The 19,726-nt window shown below is 43.2% G+C and overlaps 1 protein-coding gene across 1 annotated transcript in view; it reads left to right on the top strand.

The window, feature by feature from the left end:
• unc13d (unc-13 homolog D (C. elegans)) overlaps positions 1–19,726 on the top strand; it is a 148,216-nt gene that overhangs the window by 5,792 nt on the left and 122,698 nt on the right. Inside the window, exon 2 of the mRNA XM_078225269.1 lies at positions 4,749–4,805. Within this exon, the coding sequence (XP_078081395.1) occupies positions 4,749–4,805 (57 nt within the window). The remainder of the gene's footprint in view (positions 1–4,748; positions 4,806–19,726) is intronic.

The raw sequence follows: 19,726 nt of genomic DNA, 5'->3' as shown, positions 1-19,726 counted from the left end.
CTAGGTGTTTATTATAGACCCCCAGATAGTCAGCGGGAAATTGAGGAGCAAATATGTGCACAATTCACAGAGGTGTGTAAAAATAACAACAATAGGGTAGTATTACAGTAGATGACTTCAAATTTCCCCACATTAACTTGGATAGACATAGTACTAAGGCCTTGGATGGAGTGAATTTCTTGAAATGTGTACAGGAGAACTTTTTAAAATCAATATGTAGAGGATCCAACAAGGGAGGGAGCTGTGCTGGACCTGATTCTGGGGAATGAAGCTGGACAGCTGGTTGAGGTGGTGGTGGGGGAGCATTTTAGTGATAGCGATCACAACATGGTACAATTTAAGCTTGTTATGTTCAAAGAAATAGACAAGGTGCAAAAAAGGTTTTGGATTGGGGCAGAGCAGAATTTAGTAAAATAAGGCAGGTTCTGTCCAAGACTGGGAACAGCTGCTAATGGGGTAATCTACAGAAGGGGGGCATTCAAAAGGAAATGGGGATGGTGCAAGCCATCATGTTCCCTCTAGGATGATGGCAAGGAGTAAGTCCAGAGAACCATGGATGATCAGAGATATTCAGGATACGATGAGAAGGAAAATCAGTGCAGGCGTTAATGAAGTACAGAAAGTGCGGGGTGGAACTTAAAAAAGCAAATAGGAGAGCAAAGCAGGGATGAGAGAAAGCTCTGGCTGGTAAAAGTAGGGAAATTCCCAAGATATTCTATTAGTATATCAATGGGAAGAGGAAAACCAGGGAAAGAGTAGGGCCCATTTGGGACCAAGGGGACAATCTGTGGATGGAGCCAGAGGATAATGGTAAAGTGTTGAATGAATACTTTACATCAGTCTTCACCCAAGAGAATAAGTATGGAATTCAGGGACAGACTGTGAGATTCTTGGGCAAATTGACATAGGGAAGGACAAGATAGTGGGGGTGTTGGTTTAAAAGTGGATAAGTCTCCAGGTCCGGATGAATTGTGTCCCAGGCTGCTGTGGGAGGCAAGGGAGGAGATTGCAGGGGCAATTAAATTTTTAATTCCTCCCTGGTCACTGGGGTGGTGCCAGAGGACTGGAGAACAACTAATGTGGTTCCGCTATTTAAGAAGATTGTAGGAGTAAGCCAGGGAACTACAGACCAGTGAGTTTCACATCAGTGGTAGAGAAACTATTGGAGAAAATTCTAAAGGAGAGAATCTATCTCCACTTGAAGAGGCAAGGCTTGATCAGGGATAGTTAGCATGGCTTCGTCAGAGGGAGGTCATGCCTAATAAATGTGATTGAATTTTTTGAGGAGGTAACCAGGTGTGTAGATGAGGGTAGTGCAGTCGATGTAGTTTATATGAATTTCAACAAAGCTTTTGACAAGGTCTCACATAGGAGACTTATAAAGAAGGCAAATACACATGGGATAAAGGGTAATTTGATAAAGTGGATTCAAAATTGGCTTGGTTGTAGGAGACAGAGGGTGATGACAGAAGACTGCTTTAGTGACTGGAAGTCAGTGTCCAGTGGTATACCACAGGGATCTGTGCTGGGTCCCATATTATTCGCCATTTATATAAATGACATAGATGACTAATTGGGGGTAGGATTAGTAAGTTTGCGGATGACACAAAGATTGGCTGTGAGGCTGAATGCCTTGGGCTACAAGAAGATATAGATGGCATGGTCAAATGGGTAGATAATTGGCAGATGGAATTTAACCGTGAAAAATGTGAGGTGATACACTTTGGAAAGTAATTTGACAAGGAAGTATTCAATCAACAGCATGACACTAAGAAGTTCTGTGGAACCAAGGTACCTTGGCGTGTTTGTCCATAGATCTCTGAAGGCAGAAGGGCATATTAGTAGGGTGGTGAAAAAGGCATATAGGACACTTGCTTTTATCAATCGAGGCATAGATTACAAAAGCAGGGAAGTCACGTTGGAGTTGTATAGAACTTTGGTGAAGCCACAGCCTGTAAACATAACAGAGCACCAGCAAATAAGATCCCCATCAAGAAAATTTATAAAAGGACAGAATGAAGGTCTCTTCATCTGAATGCAGGCACTATTAGTAACAAGAACCATGCTGGGACCAGTGTTCCAGTGAACCGCATATCTGGAACATCCACAGTATTTTGTGTTCATTCCTGTGATTGTTGTATTAAAGGAAAAAATATTGTCACCATCAATATTGTTGATTCCTACCAAATGTTACAATCGTAACAGCAGTGTAGTCTGTTTGATTCAGACTAGCATCTATTATTAAACCTTAGACTGACAGATGGTGCATACATTCTCTTTAGACTGAGGGTTTTAAACTGAATAGTGGGAGAAAGGGATCACATCTGGAAAGGTATGGTAAATCGGTTAGTAGAGACAAGGCAAGAGAGAAAGGTATTAATATGGGAAATGATAAACAGACTGTGACAGGAAGGGACAGAAAATACAAATCAAAGAGTAAATCAGCAAATAAGGCTAGAAGTTACAAAAATAATAAAAGGACAAAACTAAAGGCTCCGTATCTGAATGCACGCTATCAATTTATCCATTTGAAACAAAATGGATGAACTGATAGCGTGAATAGAAATAAATATGATCTGAAATTTATTACAATGACGTGGCTACAGAACATAGATTGGGACCTCAATATTAAAGACCACATGACATTTAGAAAGGACAGGAAGTGAGGAAAAGGTAGAGGGGTGGTTCTGCTGAGATGACAAATGATCAGGCAAGAAGTAACTTGTGGGAGTGGTGTACTGGCCCCTTGACTTTAACCACATGGTAGGTGAGCATTTAAAGGAAGAAATAATGGAAGCCAATGAGAAAGATGTGGCGATAATTATGGGGGATTTTAATCTACTCATAGACTTGAAAAATCAGATGGGCCTAGGTAGCCTTGATGAGGAATTAATGGAATGTTTTCAGGATAGTTTCTTCAAACAGCACATTCAGCGCCAATCAGAAACCAGGCTATACTAGACCAGATATTGTGCAAAGAGATAGAATTAATTGATGACCTCACCATGAAGACATAGGTAACAGTGATCATAACATGATTGAATTTTACGTTCAGTTTGAGGGAGCAAAGAGTGGGATGAAGACTAGTTTTTTTAAACTTAACTAAAAACAATTATGACAGCATTAAAGAATTTTCTGTTTGGTTCCTAATCAGCCCCACTCCTTTTTACTATTTATTTGACTATAGAAGACTTTTGGGTTCCTTTTTATATTAATTGCCGATCTTTTCTCATACTTTACTTCATTTCTTTGCTTTTTCAATTCCCCTCTGAACTTTTGATATTCAGTCTCAGTTGTATTCTCCATCTGACACCTGTTATGTGACCAATTTAACTAATTCATCTCAATTTCTATCTCTTTTGTCATCCAGAAAGTTCTGGATTTGTTTGCTCTGCCTTTCCCCTTCATGGGAATGTACCTTGACTGTGCCTGAACTATCTCTAGTTTAAAGGCAGCCCATTGTTCAGTTACAGTTTCTCCTCGCAACCTTTGATTCCAATTTATCTGGGAAAGATCCTTTCTTACTCCATTGAAGTTAGATTTCCCTGGTTCGTTATTCTTACTCTGGATTGTTTCATGCCCTTTTCCATAGCCATCTTTAACCTTACGATACAATGATCACTGTTCCCCAAATGTTTTCCTACTGACCCCCGATCCATTTGACCCAGCTCATTCCCAAGAACCGGCTCCTTTCTCATTGGACTGGACACATTCTGCTGTAGAAAATTCTCCTGAACACAATCTAGGAACTCTTCCTCCTCTCTGCCCTTTACACTACTGTGCAGTCTATATTTGGATAATTAAAGGCTCCCATTATAAATACTGTATCATTCTTGCACTTTCCTGTACGTCTTTCCCACTAGTTCGTGACCTATAGACTACACCGAGCAATATAATTGCACCTTTTTGTTCCTTATCTGTAGCCAAATAGATTCTGTACTTGAATCCTCTGGGACATCCTCTCTCTCCAACACTGCAATGATCTCCTTAATCCTACCATCCTTTCTTTCCTATTTTTCAGGAACACCTATATCGAGGAATATTGAATACCCAGTTAGCCCCTTCTTGCAGCCAGGCCTCTGTTATCACCACAACAACATATTTCATGTGGCTATATGCACCTGGAACTCACCAATCTTATTTAACACACTTTGCGCATTCACATACATGCACATGAACCCAGATTTAGATTTGATTACTTGCCCCTCATGCTGAACCCAATTAATACCTCACTATTTACTACTCTGCTGCTACCCATCTCCTATTTTTTTTGTGCACTTTGGTATTCTAGGAGGTTATACCCACACCCCTGCCAAATTAATTTAAACTCTCTCCAAACTTAAAGTCATCTCATCGCTACTTTCTGATTTGCTTTATCAGCTCCTCCGTTCTTTTCAACCTTTCCAAAGTCCTGTAGGTCGCAGCCCTTCATCTAAAAAATGTAAACATGTTCAAATGATTTGGACCATTCAAAACATTATGTTCTTTGACTCTTAATATGAAGTATGGAATTCAAACTTCTTGTCACAATCCGTCAATTACTTGGCAGTATGCAAAAGCTGAGGTTCAGGTAAGTGTTTAAGCTCAGGCCCAGGCCTGAGTAAGCGCTTGGACCCAAGCAAATCCTCTGCTTAAGCTTCCTTTTGGCAAGGCACTGCTGTTTAAAGTCTAATCCCCAACAGCTCTTGGGATCAATCAGCTATTGATCAGATAATGATCAGGATGTTTTGTCTGACATTATTCCACAGATGGAACCACAAGCCTCGAGAGGAGAAACAAGACCTGCCCAGTTCACAAAGGAAGAGGTAAAAGCATGTTCACAAATGTGTGTCTGTGCATGTTTGTATGTTACATGTGACTGTGTGCATGTACATGTGCATGCGTGTAAGGCACATGTAAGCTTAACAGGAAAGCCATGTACCATTTGGATTAGCTAGGCATGGATGCTAGCAGACTCAGTGTAGGCCTCAGTGTGGCCTGCTCTGGGTAGCCATCGTTTGGTTTGCTACAACAAAAGCTAATTGGACAGGATAAAACATTCTTTAATAATGTTTGTGAGGATAAATAAAGAGATTTACAAGAATGTTTCCAGGAATGAGAAACTTCAGTTATGAGGATTGATTGGAGCTGTTGGGAACTGTTTAAAATCATGAGGGGGCTGGACAGAGTAGATGAGGGGGTAACTGTTCCCCCTCATAAAAGGATCAAGAATGAAAGGGAACAGATTTAGCGATTTGCAAGACAAACAAATGTGATGTTAGAAAAATATTTTTAGTGAGTGGTTGGGATCTGGAATGCACTGCCTGGGAGTGTGGTGGAGCCAGGTTCAATTGAGCATTCGAGAGGACGTCAGATGATTACTTGAATAGAAATAATGTGCAGGAGTACGGGGAAAAATCATGATGCGCGTTTGGAGAGCCAATGATGGACCAAATGATTTCTGCACCGTAACGATTCTGTGAAATACACGGTGCGACAAAAATCATGCTAAATAATAGACTTCTTATTCTTGCTGCCTAAAATACAGTTGTGGTTGGAGTGTTCCTTTTATCACCTTGCTGCTGTTTTCAAATGATTCTTTCTTTCAAGGTTGCATTCAGAGAACCAACTGCATAATTTCTAGGAGTTGATTGAAACACACAGTTCAGCCTTGATAAGGATTGCTCAGTGGCCATCTATCAATCCTTCATCATCTTTCTCCTGGTGCTTTGCTCCCAAACACACCTAATACATTGTCCACTGTTCTCTGAAGCGATGTACACTTGCAGCTGAGGTAGAAATTAGTCTGGTTGTGGCTCACTCTTTCCGTGTCCTGGAGCTTTGATACGACTCATAGCGTGCACACAATTCATCATACATCGCTTGATTGATTATTCGATTTATTGTCACATGTATTGGGATACGGTGAAGAGTATTGTTTCTTGCGCATTATATGGGTAAAACATACCGCTTGTGAAGTACATAGAGGAAAAGGAAAAGGATCAGGTGCAGAATATAGTGTTGCAGTTACAGGTGGGGTGAAGAGAAAGATTAGCTTAATATATGATAGGTCCATGCAAAAGTCTGATGACAGCAGGGAAGAAGCTGTTCTTGAGTCGGTTGGTACATGTTTTCAGACTTTTATATCTTTTTCCTGATGAAGAAGGTGGAAGAGAGTATGTCCGGGGTGTGTGGGGTCCTTGATCATGCCAGCTGCTTTCCCGAGGCAGCAGGAAGTGTAGACGGAGTCAATAGATGGAAGACTAGTTTGCGTGATGGACTGGGCTTCATTCACGACCCTTTGTAGCTTCTTGCGGTCTTGGTCAGAGCAGGAGAAGTACTAAGCTATGATACATCCAGATAGGATGCTTCCTATGGTGCATCTGTAAAAAATGTTGAGAGTCATAGTGGACATGCTGAATTTCCTTAGCCTCCTGAGAAAGTAGAGGCATTGGTGGGCTTTCTTAACTATAGCGTCGGCATGGAGGGACCATGTTGGTGACCTGAACATCTAAAAACTTGAAGCTCTCGACTATCTCCATTTCATCACCATTGATGTAACAGGGGCATGTCCTTCACTACGTTTCCTGAAGTCGATGACTATCTCCTTCATTTTGTTGACACTAAGGGAGAGATTATTGTTGTCGCACCAGTTCACCAGATTCTCTATCTCTTTCCTGTACTCCGTCTCATTGTTGTTTGAGATCCGACCCACGATGGTGGTGTCATCAGCAATCTTGAAAATGGAGTTGGAGCAGAATTTGGCCACACAGTCATAAGTGTATAAGGAGTATAGTAAGGGGCTGAGGACATAACCTTGTGGGGCACCGATGTTGAGGACAATCATGGAGAAGGTGTTGCATATCCTTACTGATTGTAGTCTGTGGGTTAAGAAGTCTAGGATCCAGTCGCAGAGGGAGGAGCCGAGCACCAGGTCATGGAGTTTGAGATGGGTTTTGCTGGAATTATGGTGTTTAAGGCTGAGCTATAGGCAATAAATAGGAGTCTGGTGGCAGTGTAATCTAATGCTGGTTTGAGTCAGCGTTGTCACTAGGGCTTCTATAATATGTTAAAGCACGGCATGGTGGTACATTGCTGCCTCACAGCTCAGGGACCTGGGTTCAATTCCTGGCTTGGGTCACTGTCTGTGTGGAATTTGCACATTCTCCCCATGTCTGCTTGTGTTTCCTGCAGGTGCTCTGGTTTCCTTCCACAGTCCAAAGATACGCGGGTTAGGTTGATTGGCCATGTTAAATTGCCCATAGTGTCCCGGGATGTGTAGATTAGCGGGGTAAATCTGTGGGGTTGTGGGGATAGGGCCTAGGGTGGGATTGTTGTTCGTGCAGATCCAATGGGCCGAATGTGTCTGACATTAAAAAAAAAAGATGGTGCCGGAGCGAGGCGACTTCTTGCAAGCTGTCCACAGCATACCCTCTAATGTTTTTCCAGACAAGTACGCCACACTCCAAGTGACACGCTCCATCCGGTCCTCAAATGTGTGTGCAGACCAAGCATTAGACTAGGAGGAGACCATTTGGCCTCCATACCATGGTCTGTTCCACCATTCAAAGAGATCATGGTGTTCTGCAACCTTAACCGCATATACCCGTCTTCGCCCCATATTCACTAGGAAAATAGGACTTAGATGCAGGAGTAGGACATTCAGCCCTTCGAGCTTATTCCATCAGTCAGTAAGATCATGGCTGATCTGGTTGTATCTCAACTCCATTTTCCATCTGTCCCCACCTCTCCAACCCTCGTAACCCTTGACTCCCTTGTCTATTGAAAATCTATCCAACTCTACCTTGAATAAATCTAATGCCCCAGCTTCCACTGCTTTCAGGGGAAGAGAATTCCCCACAAGTGATCCTTTGAGAGAAAAACATTCTCCTGATCTCTGTCTTGAAAGGGAGATTTCTTATTATTAAACTGTATCCACTAGCACTCATCTTGCACAAAAATGGAAACATCCTCCCAGTATCTAGCCTATCCAATCCCTTCTGGATCTTATATGTTTTAATAAGATTATCTCTTATTCTTCTAAATTCAATAGGTATAGGTTCAACCTGCTTAACATTTCTTCATAAGATAAGCCCCTCTTAAAGGAGAAACTATTTCTTCATCAAGAGTTTTTCTCTCGTACACCTTCAAAATCTGGCTCGCTTTAAAATCAAAGAAGTTGCCTATTCTTCAAACTGGCTCTCACGTTTCCCTGATAGCTTTGTGGCCTCGGTTGTGTCACTTTCTGTGCGATGAACAGAAGAATTTGTGAAGCTGTGCAAAGTACAAATAAGATGTCAGCCGTGATGTAGTGTTAGCACTGTTGCCACTGAATAATTGATCCAAGTCCTACTCCAGAGGCTTCATCATATAATCTAGTCTGACACTCCTGGCCAAGGGAATGCAGCAATAGTGACAGTGCTGTCTTTTAGATGCGATATTTAACCGAGGCCACCATACGTCTTTTCAGATAGGTGGAAAAGATCCCCTGGCACAATTTCAAAAAAATGTAGGGACATTCTCCCCGATATCTTGGCCAATATTAATCCCTCAACCAACCTCAACAGATAATCTGGACATGTATCACATTGCGATGTATAGCTTATTTGCCATGTTTCCCCAGGTTGCAACAGTGACAACGCCCTATAAGTACTTAATTGCCTGTGCAGGAATATTTTGAGGACATGAAAGGTTCTTTAAAATGAAAGTCTTTCTTCAGTAGTGTTCAGGAAGTGATAGATCGTCATCAGTTATCAGCTCATGTTCTAGATCAGCATTAGTGTTCCTTATCAGTATGTGGAAAATGAAGAACAATTTTATGGTTTCCAGTATTTATAAAGTCTGTGGACATTTTTTTTATTGTTCATCAGATGTGAATGTCGCATTTCCAAGGGTGCTGAGCTACCTTCTTGAACCGCTGCATTTATGTGGTGTAGTTACATCACAGTGCTGTTGGGGAGGGAGTTCCAAAATTTGGAACCAGAAATAGTCAAGGAACGGTGATATATTTTCAATGACGATAGTGTGTGGCTTGGAGGGAAACATGTTCTCATGTATCTGCTGCTCTTGTTTTTCTAGAATGCACATTGATAGAGGTCACAGATTTGGGAGGAACCTTGGCAAGTTGCTGCAGAGCATCTTGTTGTTGGAATAGTGGGTGACGGAGGAAGTGAATGTTTATGTTTGTGGAATGGGGTTGCTTTGTCCTGAATGGTGCCGAGCTTCTCGAGTGTTTTTGAAGTTGCACCCACCCAGGCAAGTGGAGTGCATTCCACACATTCCTGAGTTGTGCCTTATAGATGATGGACAGGCTTTGGGAAGTCAGAATGCCAGGTGTCTGACCTGTTCTTATAACCACAGTATTTATATGGCTGGATTAGTTCAGTTTCTGGTCAATGGAAAGCACCAAGGGTGTTAAGGGTGGGTGATGCAGGAATATAATGTTGTTGAATGTCAAGGGGAAATGGTTAATTTCCCTCCCGTCATTGCCTGGCACTTGTGTGGCATGAATGTCAGTTGAACAGGGCGATAGACACATAACTGGAATATGACACAGAAAATTTCTGCATTCCTCCTCCTCTAATGAAAACATTCCTGACATTCCTGCACCACCTTCACAAGGCTTACAAACTCATTCTAAACCTCAGCTGTCAAACTCTCCCCATCAAAGCTGCATTCTGGGCTGCATTATACTGCGCATGGCCATTGCAGTTTGCTTGCAAGTTAGGTTGTGATGCTTTTTCTTTTTAATAACTGATTCAGTGAGAGTCATAAAGAACACTATGGTTTCCATGTTAAAGTCATTGTCATCCATAATTCCTGCTTATAATATCATTTGTTTCAAACTTTGATAAGACTGTTGAGCTGAAGGGGTTGGAGCACAAATACCACAGAGATTAGTTGAGCCAGGCTGGTTCTGTTTGTATTTTCTATGTTCTCTATGCAATTCTACAGAAAACCGATGCAAACCTCCTCTTGCACTACCAGACCTGGGACATATTGTACCATCAACCAGTATTCCGACTCCTTATTTGGGGTGTCAGTTGGGCTACAGAAAGGTGACCCGAGACAGCTCAATGGAACAGACCACCGAAATGTTTTCCACCGTGTTTTCACATTTCATCCTACCACAATTAACGATTTGACTCACCTTTCAATCTTAAACTGGGCTCAGTAACGACTTAATCTCACAGTAATCAAGTCATAGCAAGCTGTGATGGTGCACAGTTGCAGGGTTTACATTGGTTACTCTATAGCAATGAGAGCAGTTTCCTCAGGAGTGCCTTTGGGTGTGAAATCTTTCATTAAACGGCTGTTTGTATTCTGACACCAGCGATTTCTGTGTACTCGTCTGTTTGTTCACAGCTCCAACGCCTCAGCTTTGAACCAGAAGCCACATCGGGCTCATGTAGCACCAACTCATCATCAGATCCTGTTTACAATCTACTCTCTAAAGTTAGGCTCAAGTAGTCACTCCTGTTTACAGGAATAGACACCTCACAGTTTCATCTTTAGAATGTAGCTGGCGTCATCTTGTCATCCTCAAGTGTACTCATAGTCACTCGTAACACACCATTTCCAGATGTTACTGCTTGGTTACTATTTTGATGCTTTAATATTACTACTGGCATTATTGCTGAGATTAGCAATAAAATTGGAATTAGATCCAGGAGTCGTGCCAGGGGCCTGGACGTTTGTAAATATTACACCCTTCTCCAAAAAAGGAGACACCATAGGACATAGGAGCAGAATTAGGCCAGTCGGCCCATCGAGTCTGCCCCGCCATTCAATCATGGCTGATATTTTTCTCATCCCCATTCTCTTGCCTTTTCCCCATAAACCCTAATCACCTTATTAATCAAGAACCTATCTATCTCTGTCTTAAAGACACTCAATGACCTGGCCTCCACAGCCTTCTGCGGCAAAGGGTTCCACAGATTCACCACTCTCTCTGGATGAAGAAATTCCTCCTCATCTCTGTTTTAAAGGATCATCCCTTTAGCCTGACGTTGTGCCCTCTGGTTCTAGTTTTTCCTACTAATGGAAACATCCTCTCCACGTCCACTTTATCCAGGCCTCACAGTATCCTGTAAGTTTTAATAAGAACCCCCTCATCCTTCTAAACTCCAACGAATATAGACCCAGAGTCCTCAACTGTTCCTCATACGACAAGCTCTTCATTCCAGGGATCATCCTTGTGAACCTCCTCTGGACCTTTTCCAAGGCCAGCACATCTTTCCTTAGATATGGGGTCCAAAACTGCTCACAATACTCCAAATGGGGTCTGACCAGAGCCTTGTACAACCTCAGAAGTACATCCCTGCTCTTGTATTCTAGCCCTCTCGACATGAATGCGAAGGAGAGAAGGATAAACGAGGTAATTACAGGCCAATCGGTTGAATGGCAGCGCTGCCTGAGCTTTTAGAAACTTTAATCCAAGAGAAAGTTAATAACTGCTTGGACATGGATTAATCAAAGCCAGCACAGATTATAAGGAAACATCATGGGGGGCGATTCTCCCAGGGCTGAGAGACATCAACGGAGGCCATGTACTGGGTTCCTGCTGGGAGCCAGGGCCTCTGCGCATCTCTGGAGTTCTGGTGTCATTAGCTCTGTGCCAGAAATCAGCGCAGAGCTGAATAAATTATTCAAATGGCGATTTGCCTATTATTAGCGGGCCTGGGACTGAGGTCTGTGGTCCCACTAGCCTCTCCCTCCCCCCACCAGGAGTGTTTCACTCCAGTGGGGTTTACAAAAGCCCCCCACTCGTAGAAAGCAGGTGGCCCGACCCCACTGGAGTGGGGGGGGGGGGAGGGGGAGCAAGAAAGCCCCCCGGGTGGTCAGGGGTAAGGGGAAGTGCCCCCGGGCATTGCCAGATTGGCAATGCCAGTTTGGCCCCCTGGCACTGCCCAAGGGGCAATGTGGCAATTCCCAGAGGGCAGCTTGGCACTGCACACTGGGGGTGGGGGGGGTGGGGCCTCTTTGGTGGGGAGGGGGGTCCTGCTGCAACTCTGCATAGGGATCCATGGCAGAGGGAGGGAAGGGCTGATCAATGCAAGGAGGGGCGGGGGGCGGTCAGGGTTGCGGGGTCAGGGCTCACCCGAACACGTCTGGGAGGCCAGCAATTGGGGGGGGGGAGGTGGGATCGGAGGGGCAGTGTTGCAGAAGGTCGCAGGGCTGGCCAGTGAACAGGAGGCTGGCCCTAGTGCGGGACTACTATGCATGTGCCGATCCCGGCACTGACAGTTCGGCACATGCGTAGTGGCCCGCTCAGCGCTATGCTGCCGGGTCTCTCCAGCGGGAATGGGCCTCACCCACTGATTTTCAGCGTGATTCACGCTAGTGCACTCTGCAGTGCACAGAGTGCGGGAGATTCATTTTGAAAATCCTGCTGAAAAAACCAGCGTGACTTACTCCAGTTTTTACCCAAATCCGACACTTCAATTTTTTTGCGAGAATCCCGTGTTTGGTTAAATTGATTGAGTTTCTTTGACAAGGTAATGATGGTGGATGGCAAGGTGGATGAGGGCAGCGCATTTGATGTGATGTATGTGAACTTTCAAAAGACATTTGACAAAGTATCACATATTGAAGCCCATGGATGGGATAAGAAGGGCAATAGCAAAATGAAATAAAATTGACAGAAAACAGGGAGTTGTGGTGAATAGCTGTATTTCAGACTGGAGAAAGATGATGCTACCCAAAGTTCAGTGTTAAGATCACTGTATTGTACAAGCATAAAGTTTAAAGTTTATTTATTTATTAGTCACAAGTAGGCTTACATTCACACTGCAATGAAGTTACTGTGAAAATCCCCTAGTCGCCACACTCCAGCGCCTGTTCAGGTACTGAGGGAGAATTTAGCATGGCTAATTCACCTAACCAGCACCTCTTTGGACTGTGGGAGGAAACTGGAGCACCCGGAGGAAACCCACGCGGACACGGGGAGAACGTGCAAACTCCACACAGACAGTGACCCAAGCCGGGAATTGAACCCAGGTCCCTGGCGCTATGAGGCAGCAGTGCTAACCACTGTGCCACCGTGCCGCCCCCATTGAAACATATAAGAACATAAGAACTCGGAGCAGGAATAGGCAATTCAGCCGCTTAAGCCTGCTCTGCCTTCAATATGATCATGACTGATCTCATCGCAGTCTAATCTCCACTTTCCTGCCCGCTCCCCATAACCCTTAATCCTACTACTAATTACAAACCTATCTTTCTCCATATGAAATAGACCATTCAGCCCCTCAAGTATGCTCTGCCATTCAATAAGATCATGGCTGATCTGTTTGTGTTTCTAATTCCACATTCCCATTTACCCGAAAACCTTTGATTCCCTTGCTTAACAGGAATTTATCTACTTCCGCCTTAATGACTCAGACTCCACCCTCTTCTGAGGCAGAGTGTTCCAAAGTCACATAATCCTCTGAAAGAGAAAAATACTCCTCATCTCTTTCCTAAAAGGGAAAACCTTAATTTTGAAACAGTGCCCCTTCTGAACTCACCCACAGAGCAAACATCCTTCCTAGGTCACCTTGTCAATACCATTTAGGATCTTGCATACGTCAATCAAGTCACTCCTCACTCTTCTAATCTCAGGCGGAAACAAGCCCAGTTTGTCTAAACTTTCCTCATAGGACAGGTATTCATCCTTTGAATTGCCTCTAACACATTTACATCCTCTCTTAAATAAGGAGATCAAAGTTGCGCAAAGTATTCAAGATGTGGTCTCATCAATGTCCTGTACAACTGAAGTATGTTTCTTCTGAAGGGACTGTTTTAGACTTCAACTTTGATTACGGTGCCGATTGTCTACAGCCTGGCACCGTAATTTTCCTTCTGCTGAGCATGCAAACATGGTTGACGTGTGTGTCATGTGAGTGGGTGGAGCTGGGCTTGCAGGGAGAAGAAATGTAGGCAGTTGCAGTTTGATTTGAAAAAGAGCAGTCGCTCTTTTCCCCTCTTTACCCTTCTGAAAATTGAAGTCTGGGATCTGCTAGAAAATAGAAATATCTCTCCAGAGGTCTGAAAAAGGCAAGAAGTGTATTTTTTTTTCTCTCTGGAGGCTGCTGTCTGAGAGTCAGAAGTCAGAGTCACTCTCTATCTCTGTCCAGAGGGGTTAAAATGCTGAGGACTGAGAATTCATGTAAGCTTTTGCTAACTGATTCTGAAGAGGAATTTCTGGCTTGGTCACAGAAGACAGAGGGTGGTAGTGGAAGGGTCTTTTTCCGGCTGGAGGCCTGTGACTAGTGGTGTTCCGCAGGGCTCTGTATTGGGACCTCTGCTGTTTGTGATTTATATAAATGATCTGGAAGAAGGTGTAACTGGGGTGATCAGTAAGTTTGCGGACGACACAAAATTGGCAGGACTTGCAGATAGTGAGGAGCATTGTCAGAAGCTACAGAAGGATATAGATAGGCTGGAAATTTGGGCAAAGAAATGGCAGATGGAGCTCAATCCTGATAAATGCGAAGTGATGCATTTTGGTAGAAATAATGTAGGGAGGAGCTATACGATAAATGGCAGAACCATAAAGGGTGTAGATACGCAGAGGGACCTGGGTGTGCAAGTCCACAGATCCTTGAAGGTGACGTCACAGGTGGAGAAGATGGTGAAGAAGGCATATGGCATGCTTGCCTTTATAGGACGGGGCATAGAGTATAAAAGTTGGGGTCTGATGTTGCAGATGTATAGAACGTTGGTTCGGCCGCATTTGGAATACTGCGTCCAGTTCTGGTCGCCACACTACCAGAAGGACGTGGAGGCTTTGGAGAGAGTACAGAGGAGGTTTACCAGGATGTTGCCTGGTATGGAGGGGCTTAGTTATGAGGAGAGATTGGGTAAACTGGGGTTGTTCTCCCTGGAAAGACGGAGGATGAGGGGAGACTTAATAGAGGTGTATAAAATTATGAAAGGCATAGATAGGGTGAACGGTGGGAAGCTTTTCCCCAGGTTGGTGGTGACGTTCACGAGGGGTCATAGGTTCAAGGTGAAGGGGGGGAGGTTTAACACAGATATCAGAAGGACATATTTTACACAGAGGGTGGTGGGGGCCTGGAATGCGCTGCCAGGCAAGGTGGTGGAGGCGGACACACTGGGAACGTTTAATTATCTAGACAGCCATATGAACGGAGTGGGAATGGAGGGATACAAAAGAATGGTCTAGTTTGGACCAGGGAGCGGCGCGGGCTTGGAGGGCCGAAGGGCCTGTTCCTGTGCTGTATTGTTCTTTGTTCTTTATGTCTATAGGGATTTTGCTTAAATTGGAACCAATAGAGATCGTTAGCAGTTAAGAATTATTTTAGTTATATTTTAAATAAAGTTTGTTTTAATAAAAGCTTCCTAAGTGAGTCAATGGAATCACTCCTGGAGTGAAACACTTTATGCTCGCACTAATGCCAAAATCAAAAATAGGGTCTAGATTAACTTCATAATGTACCTTGGAGTTTCTGAACTGGTCCCTAACAACTATCCACATAAATACTGTGGTTACAAGAGCAGGTCAGAGGCTAGGAATCCTGTAGCGAGTAACTCACCTCCTGACTCCCCAGAGCCTATCCACCATCTACAAGGCATAAGTCAGGAGTGTGATGGAACAATCTCCACTTGTCTGGATGAGTGCAGCTCCAACAACACTCAAGAAGCTCAACACCATCCAGGACAAAGCAGCCTGCTTGATTGGCATCACATCCCCAAAAACATTCACTTCCTCCAGCACTGACACACAGTAGTAGCAATGTGAAGCATCTACAAGATGCACTGCAGGAACTACCAAGGCTCTTTCGACAGCACCTTCCAGACTCACAGCTACTACTATCTAGAAGGACAAGGGCAGCAGATATCTGCGAACACCACCTCCTGAAAGTTGTCCTCCACTCACCATCCTGACTTGGAAATATATCGCCATTCCTTCACTGTCACTGGGTCAAAATTTTGGGACTCTCTCACTTTACGCATTGTGGGTGTACCTACGCCACAGGTACTGCAGCGGTTCAGAAAAGGCAGCTCTCCATCACCTTCTCAAGGGCAATTAGGGATGGGCAATAAATGCTGGTCTAGCCTGAATGAATATAAAAGATCTGTCTGCTAACTGTGATTCATTGTAAGAGCATACCAACGCCCCTCTGAACATCATCATTTACAAGTTTCACGCCTTAAAAAATATTCTGCTTTTCCAAACTTACTATCAAAATGAATAATCCACACTTTACCACAATAGACTCCACCTATCACCTTATTGTCAACTCACTTATCACTTTAAAGCCTCTTTGTATTTTGCTCGCAGCATACATTCCCACCTAGCTTTGTATCATCAGCAAACTTGGATACATTGCCCTCTATCTCTTCCCTTAATTCATTAATATACGTTCTAAATAATTGAGGTCTCAGCACTGATCCACTACTCAGAGCTTGCCATCTTGAAAATGCCCCATTTATCCCTACTCTCTGCTTTCTGTCTGTTACCCAATCCTCCATCCATGTTAATAGATCATCCCAACTCCAATGTAGTAGATGCTTCCCAGGCCATGGCAACGGACAAGGAAACTCTGTTCCTAGAAGGATTCAAAATTGATAAGGAGGAAGTGTTGGCAAGACTGTCAGTACTGAAAGTTGACATGGCACCAGGATCGGATGCACCCAAAGATATTGAAGGAAGTGAGAATGAAAATTGCAGGGGCACTGGCCACAATCTTCCAGTCTTTGCTATGTTCGGGAGGACTGGAGATTGTAAATGTTATGATCTTGTTTTAAGAAGTTTGTAAGGATAGCCCCAGCAATTACAAGTGGTGGACAAGCTTCTATAAACAATTATTTGGGATAGAACTAGTAGTCACATGGATAAATGGAAGAGCCAGCGTGGATTTATAATGGGAAAAATTATGTTTAACAGACTTGCTGGAGTTTTTTCAGGAGGTAACAGAGAGAGTCGAATGGGTGCTGCTGATGTGGTGTAAATGGTTTCAAAAGGCATTTGATACAGAGCCCCATAACAGACATGAGAAAAGTTACAGATCATAACAGTAGCAACATGGATTTAGCTGAATTATAGGGAGCAGAGAGTAGCAGTCAATGGATATTTTTCGGGCTGTTGTGGAGTTTCCCAGGGATTGTTCCTGGGGTCCTTGCTTTTCCTGAGACATTAATGATCTAGATCTTGGTGTGCAGGGAACAATTTCAAAGTTTGCACATGACACAAAACTTGGAAGATTTGTAAACTGTGAGGAGGACAGTGTGGAACTTCAAAAGGATTGAGAGATCCTATGTATGCTTAGCCCTGTTTGTTTCAGTCGGTGTAAAGACTTCATTTTAAGATATTTCTGCCTACATAACTAACTCTGCTAAGCTTAAAAAAATTGACTGCTAACTTGACTACATTTTAAAACTCAGAAGGCCAAAGGTTAGCTAAAAATTAACTGCATTCCTGAAGGGTACACAATTCAGGCAAACAACAGCAGCTGCAAGAATTGTTTCTCTGAGTCAGAGTCAGCCTGCGGTAAACATTTCCAATAACGAGATAAAGAATGAAATGTATTTTGGAACTATGTGTTCAGTTTTTATATTCAGGTTTCAAGATTCAGTGCGTTCAAGCTCAGAATATGTCTTCAAGTTTGCTTTTTCTTTTCACTTTTGTCATGTTAATTTTAAGTTCTGTTCAATAAAAGAAAACCATATCAGTGCTGTCTCCTCATCTATTCGAATGAATGAATGGACTCAACAGTGGGTTTTCCCCGGGTGCTCCAGTTTCCTCCCACAATCCAAAGATGTGCAGGTTAGGTGGATTGGCTATGTTAAATTGCCCCTTCGTGTCCAAAGATGTGTAGGTTAGGGGGATTAGCCATGGTAAAATGTGCAGGGTTATGGGGATAGGAAGGGAGTTGGGCCTGGGTAAGATGCTCTTTCAGAGAGTTGGTGTGACTCGATGGGTTGAATGGCCTCCTTTGCACTGTAGGGATTCTATAGTTCTATGGAGTATTGCGTACAGTTCTGGATGCCATATTATAAGAAAGATGTGAACACATTGGAGAGAGTGCAGAAGATGTTTACAAGATTGGTTCTAGGGATGAGAAACTTAAGCTTTGAAGATAGATTGGAGAGGTTGGGACTGTTCTCCTTGGAGAAAAGAAGATTAAGATTTGATAGAGATTTTCAAAATCATGAGGGAGCTGGACGGAGTAGATAGGAAGAAACTGTTCCCTCTCCTAAAAGGATCAAGAACAAATGGGCACAGATTTAAAATGATTTAAGAAAGAAACAAATATGATGTGAGAAAAATCACTTACACAAAGAATAGCTGGGGTCCAGTATGCACTGCCTGGAAGTGTAGTGGAGGCAAGTTCAATCAAGGCATTGAAGAGGGAATTGAATGATCACTTAAGTGGAATAATGTGCAGAGGTACAGGGCAAAGTCAGGTGAATGGCACTAAGTCATTATGCTCATTTAGAGAGCTGGTGCAGATACGATGGGCTGAATGGCCTCCTTCTGCACTTGAACGATTCTGTGATTATGTGAAGTTTTTCTAATAATTTTTCTCCATTGATAGTATTTACCTTAGGTTCCTCACTATTATTAGTCCCTTGCTTATCCTCTATTTCCAATAAGTAATTTATATCTTTTATGTGAAGACAGGCACAAAATATTTGTTCAACGACTCTGCCATTTTCTTATTCTCCTTGATAATTTCTCCTATCCCTGCCTCTAACATTTAGCTACTCTCTTCCTTTTTATACCCTTGTTAAAGCTCTTCTGCTCTGTCTGTATATTCTTCGCTAGTTTACTCTCATTCTATCTTTTCCATTTCTCTCAACTGTTTGGTTGTTCTTAGCTGGCTTATAAACACCAATTGTCAGGCTTACGACCAACTAACATATTCAGGAAAAGTTAATCATAGAAATCCTACAGTACAGAAAGAGGCCATTCGGCCCATCGGGTCTGCACCGACCACAATCCCACCCAGGCCCTACCCCCATATCCCTACATATTTTACCCGCTAATCCCTCTAATCTACGCCAATCAACCTAACCCGCACATCTTTGTCCAGAGTGTGGATTAGTGAATGGATGAGTGAATGGGCAAGTGAGTGAATAGATGGTTGGGTGATGTCAGTAAAGCGTGGGTGGTTGAATGAATAGGTGGGTGACATGTGTAGGCTGGCGACCAGAGAGGTGAGTGAGGTGGGTAAATGGGTGGGTGAGCAGGTAGTCTGGTCAGGCAGGTAGTCAGGTGGTTGGGTATAGTTGGGTGGTTGGGAGAGGCAGTGGAGTTGATTGTGGAGGTTGGATGTGGAGTTACCTAGGTAATAGATCAAGTTTTAATTTGTCTAACATTTCTAACTGTCAGGGTAAGTTGAGTGGATCTGTCCATGGAGGGTCCAGGGCAGCAAAGGATTGCCATCACAAACTTAAACTTCCTGGGCAATTCCCATGTCAGACCTTGTTTTAGGACTCTGACAGGGTCCTAGTGCGCAACTTCCATCATACATACAGTTTCCAGTGATCTGGAGATCCGATGTTTTGGACCAATATATCACTGAGCCATAGATCCTTCTTGTTGAATTTTTATTATTCAATGGAATTTATTTTTGTTGAACATTTTGAATTGTTTCTTTTAAGTGTTTTCCATATTTTGTTTACTGCTGTACTTTTTAGTCTATTTATGCAATCAATCTGAGCCAGCACTCCCCTCTAACCTATGTAATTGGCTTTGTTTAAGATTCCTTTTTGTGATTGGAGTATGTCATTTTCA

This window comes from Mustelus asterias, chromosome 12 (assembly GCF_964213995.1).
Source record: "Mustelus asterias chromosome 12, sMusAst1.hap1.1, whole genome shotgun sequence".
Lineage (NCBI taxonomy): Eukaryota > Metazoa > Chordata > Chondrichthyes > Carcharhiniformes > Triakidae > Mustelus > Mustelus asterias.
Note: the sequence above shows the minus strand (reverse complement) of the source record. Positions and strands in the feature narration are given on the sequence as shown.